The sequence below is a fragment of the Quercus suber genome, unplaced genomic scaffold (genome assembly GCF_002906115.3).
Source record: "Quercus suber isolate HL8 unplaced genomic scaffold, Cork oak 2.0 scaffold_360, whole genome shotgun sequence".
Classification (NCBI taxonomy): domain Eukaryota; kingdom Viridiplantae; phylum Streptophyta; class Magnoliopsida; order Fagales; family Fagaceae; genus Quercus; species Quercus suber.
In genome coordinates this window covers 636,783-640,953 of record NW_027069812.1, presented here as the reverse complement: position 1 = coordinate 640,953, position 4,171 = coordinate 636,783, and the positions used below count along the sequence as shown (strand labels likewise).

The following is a 4,171-nucleotide window of genomic DNA, read 5'->3' as shown; positions in this document are numbered from 1 at the left end:
AAATTTAAATAAGGGTTCGGTTGTTTTACAACTAATAGTGTCCACACTTTTTTACATCATATGTAAAATGTGGACATTCTTAAAATAAAAAAATAAAAAAACCTAACTTTGAACATCGGAACATTTTGTGAAGTTGTGTACATTAGGGAGTGTGTAAAACAATTACACACACATTTACACACATTTGAAAAAACAATTAAAATCATGATTTTAAGTCATAATTTTAATTGTTTTATTTTGTGTATGTAAATATGTGGGTAACAAAGTATGTGTAATAAATATTACTTTTAAATAATTATGCAACTAATATAAACACCATTATAATAAAAGAAATAAGATACTTTATATAAAAAGATCCATACCAAAAAAAAAAAAAAAAAAAAAAAAAACAAACAAACAAACAAACATACAAGAGAAGAGTATACAATTATTCACTTGCCAAGAGTCTTATAACTACATCTTTGAATGTTTCCAACAAAAATGTCCAATGTTGGAAAAAAAAAATTATATATATGTGTGTGTGTGTGTTTATTACAAGTTTAAGGTAGACATGTCAAGAATGAGAAATAGCTGGAGATGGAGGGACCTCTATATCCATTGTCCCCTCCAACATCAGGATTAAATCCTTCATTGGAGGACGCAGAGCTCGATCTTCTTGAACGCACCACAAGCCCACCTTCACCATTCTTTCTAGTGTCTTCATGTCTACATTTTCATCTTCCACAAGCTTATACAACTCTCCAGCCACAAGGCAATTATATACCCAGTTAGATAGAAGAATCTCATCTGCTGTTGAAACATTCACCTCTATGTTGCTTCTGCAACATACAATCTCCAAAAGCATCACCCCGTAACTGAAAATGTCCACTTTTATTGATATCAGGGCATTTTTCTCCCATTCAGGTGCTGAGTACCCACTTGACACTTCAATATCCGTGGTGATATTTCTCTTTTGATTTGGCACTAATAGCCTCGCCAATCCAAAGTCTGAGATCTTTGGAGTCCAATTTTCATCCATGAGTATATTTTGGGGTTTTAGATTACCATGGATGATATTGACTTCACACTCTTGATGTAGATAGAAGACCCCTCTAGCCACTTCTAGTGCAATTCTCACTCTTTCCCTCCAAAGTGGGCGCTCTTTAGTCTTGAAGAGAAGATATGCAAGTGAACCATTGCTCATGTATTCATAAACAAGAAGCTTTCTAGATCCCTCAATACAGAAACCAAGCAACTGAACTAAGTTTCTGTGATGAGTTCGTCCAATGGCAGTCATTTCAGCTCGAAACTCCCTTTCCCCTTCTTCCACAAATTTCTCTAGCCTCTTAACAGCAATACTTTTGTTAGCTTCAGATAAATACCCTTTATAAACCGATCCAAAAGAACCCTTACCTAACGCTTCCTTGAATCCATCTGTTGCGTTCTCAAGCTCACTGTAAGAAAATGAACGCAAGGTAAAATTTTCTGCAAATTCCAGATTCACATTTTCCAACGACAGCTTTCTGTACCTATGAACTTGATGTCTATATATGAAGAAACAAGATATTGCAATTGCAGAACACAGCAATGCAATGGAACCCAAAGTTAGTGAAAGAATCAAAGTCATCTTTCTTTTGCTATCCATCAATGTTCCCGGAAACGGAGGGGGATGGTCTGGACCATTTTTCCCAATCACCTTAAAGAAAGCTATAGCTGACGAATTTTGACTTCTACCATATCTAAGTGGAAGCTTATATTTTGTGCAAGTGCCATTCATGTAAAATAATGCAGCCCCACAATTAGAGTCTCCAAGGCAAGACTTATTACAATTATCCTGCTCTGTACGTACCATTGAATAAGGAAAATCGCCCCAGGATATATTCGGCTGAGCAATAATGTCGTATGGTATCATTGAATCATTACTGCTGCTACAACCATCTTTGTAGCCCATTTTATAGCAGCCCAAACACTTGTTCCCGCTGTTCATGAACTCAAATCCAGGAAAACATCGACATTCAGCTCTGGAGCCCGCGCCTTTGCAGTAACTGTTGAAGCCACAAAAACCTTTCACTTCACATTGATCATGCAAAGCAGACCACACCAAGGACACCCTTGAGCTAGTATTGCCGAAAAAGTGGTGTGAATACAACCTGAAAATTCCGTCAGAATCAAGTATGGCACGATAGATAACAGTTTCTTTCTTGCCAAAGTAAGAAATATTGGCCAAGGTGTATATGTGGGAACTGCGATTGGCTAAGCTTAGTAGACCCCTTTGGTCAAGACTGAGATTGATAAAATTGCCAAAAGTCCCATCACTCATTAAACATGTGTTATTGTAGCTGCAGATATGATCATGATCATATGATATTTTCCAATAAGCATTTTCTGAAATATATGTATTGTTTACCGGATAGGAAACAAGGTTTCCATCGTCCTGCATCCTGAGACAATAACGTCCACTTGAGTGGTCTGATCTAGACACGCTAGACACCAAACCGTTGCCATTAGACAGATTCTGACCTCCTAATATGGTGTCAGTTGGGAAATCAAAACTTTCCCAAACAACACTAGAAAAGTCGTCGTAGAGCACAAAATTACCAGAATGAAGCATAGATGCTGAACCCACAGGTACATAAAACATATCTTGTGAAGAGGACAGTGTGAGATTTTCGTCACCTTGCTCAGTGCGAAGCAGAAGCCCATAACTTTTTAAGTTCAATGTAGCATTTGAGGAGACAGGCGGGTTATCCCGTTTTGCAGTCCAGACAATTGTGTTCTCTGGGTGATTAACCAGCCATATTCCTATAGCGAAACCATTGCCTTGTGGATAGAAACCGAAGGCAAAAAGGCCAGAAGGTGAGAGCCATGAAGTACGGTTAGCAATAGGGGAAAGAGAAGAGCCTAAGGGTATCACATTGGAATGGTTTTGTTGGGCTTTTACATCAACGGCAAGTAAAGACATTGTTAGTAAGAAGAGAACAGAAAAAGATATAGAACCCATGAGACTGAGTAAGCTAGAGAGAAAAAAAAGAGTAGGGAAATGATTTGAAATTAGAAAGGACCCTTTAAGTAGAATGAAAGAAAGTTCTGGGCAAGTTTATGAAAGGACATTTCTGCATCAATTACGAAGTGTGAAAGGATATTACCCCTTTATGGAATTAATTGCAGCCCAAGTAGACTACACTTACTTTCAACTTTGCTGTTTAGGGCCAAGCTCCCACATTGGCATCTGATATTCTGTTTATCAAAAATAGACTTAAACCGCAAGATGCGCTGTGTACTATTCTACAGCAATTCTTATGATCAATGACCTGCCTTTAGAATTCCACAAAAAAGAACAAGCTAGTGGACCCAACTTTATAATTGTGCCTACAGTACTTACGTACAGACTACTCCACAAGGCTGTCAAGGCATCTATCTACATCTACAAGTCTTTTTAGTTGCAGAAAAAATAAGCGTGGCTTAAGGTAACTGATATGAAATCGAAAGGTCTCTTTAAGTCGAATGAAAGTAATTTCTAGGCTTTCAAACTTTGCTGTTTAGTACCAAGCTTCCACATTAGAATCTGATTTTTTGTGTGTCGAAAAGAGACTAAACCGCAAGATACGCTGTCCTCTTATTCTAAAGCAATTCTTAATTTCTTATCATCATTGACTTGCCATTAGAATTCCACAAAAGTGAAAAGACCAAGCTAGTAAACCCAACTTTTTGAATCTGTCAACAATTCCAACAGGCATCTATCCACAAGTCTTTGTTTAGTTACAACCTGAAATTACGCAGAAATTGAATCAAAAATCTCAATCATGGTTGTTTCCATTTCCACGTGTTTGATAAAATTGCTCATGAGAAAGATTCAATTCATTATAGCTCAAATAGGAAGAAGATCCAGCTCCTCACATTCGTCTAAGTTTGCCATCACCAACACGCAACTCGGCGTGATGGTCACTCCATAAGTAAAAAAGTTCTTGTGGGGTGCGATGGGCAAGGACCAGGATTCAAGTCTTCAAGAGAGAGCTTCACACATATATACACTTAGATTAGGCTAAAATTGAATTTCTATATTATATTAAAACAAAAATTGCCATCTAATAATTCTAGGAAGACACTCAATCTCACACCCAATTTTATAACATGTTAATTTGTGAAACTATGAGTGGTGGACACTTTTTGTCCATTCTAGTTTACGTGGACC

At 37.4% G+C, this 4,171-nt stretch overlaps 1 protein-coding gene across 1 annotated transcript; it reads right to left on the bottom strand.

Moving 5' to 3' along the window:
- Positions 1-358: 358 nt before the first annotated feature.
- LOC112007229 (G-type lectin S-receptor-like serine/threonine-protein kinase LECRK1) lies at positions 359-3,185 on the bottom strand. The gene has a single exon (XM_065760269.1). The coding sequence runs from the start codon at positions 2,978-2,980 to the stop codon at positions 554-556; it is 2,427 nt and encodes an 808-aa protein (XP_065616341.1). The 5' UTR covers positions 2,981-3,185; the 3' UTR covers positions 359-553.
- Positions 3,186-4,171: the final 986 nt, after the last annotated feature.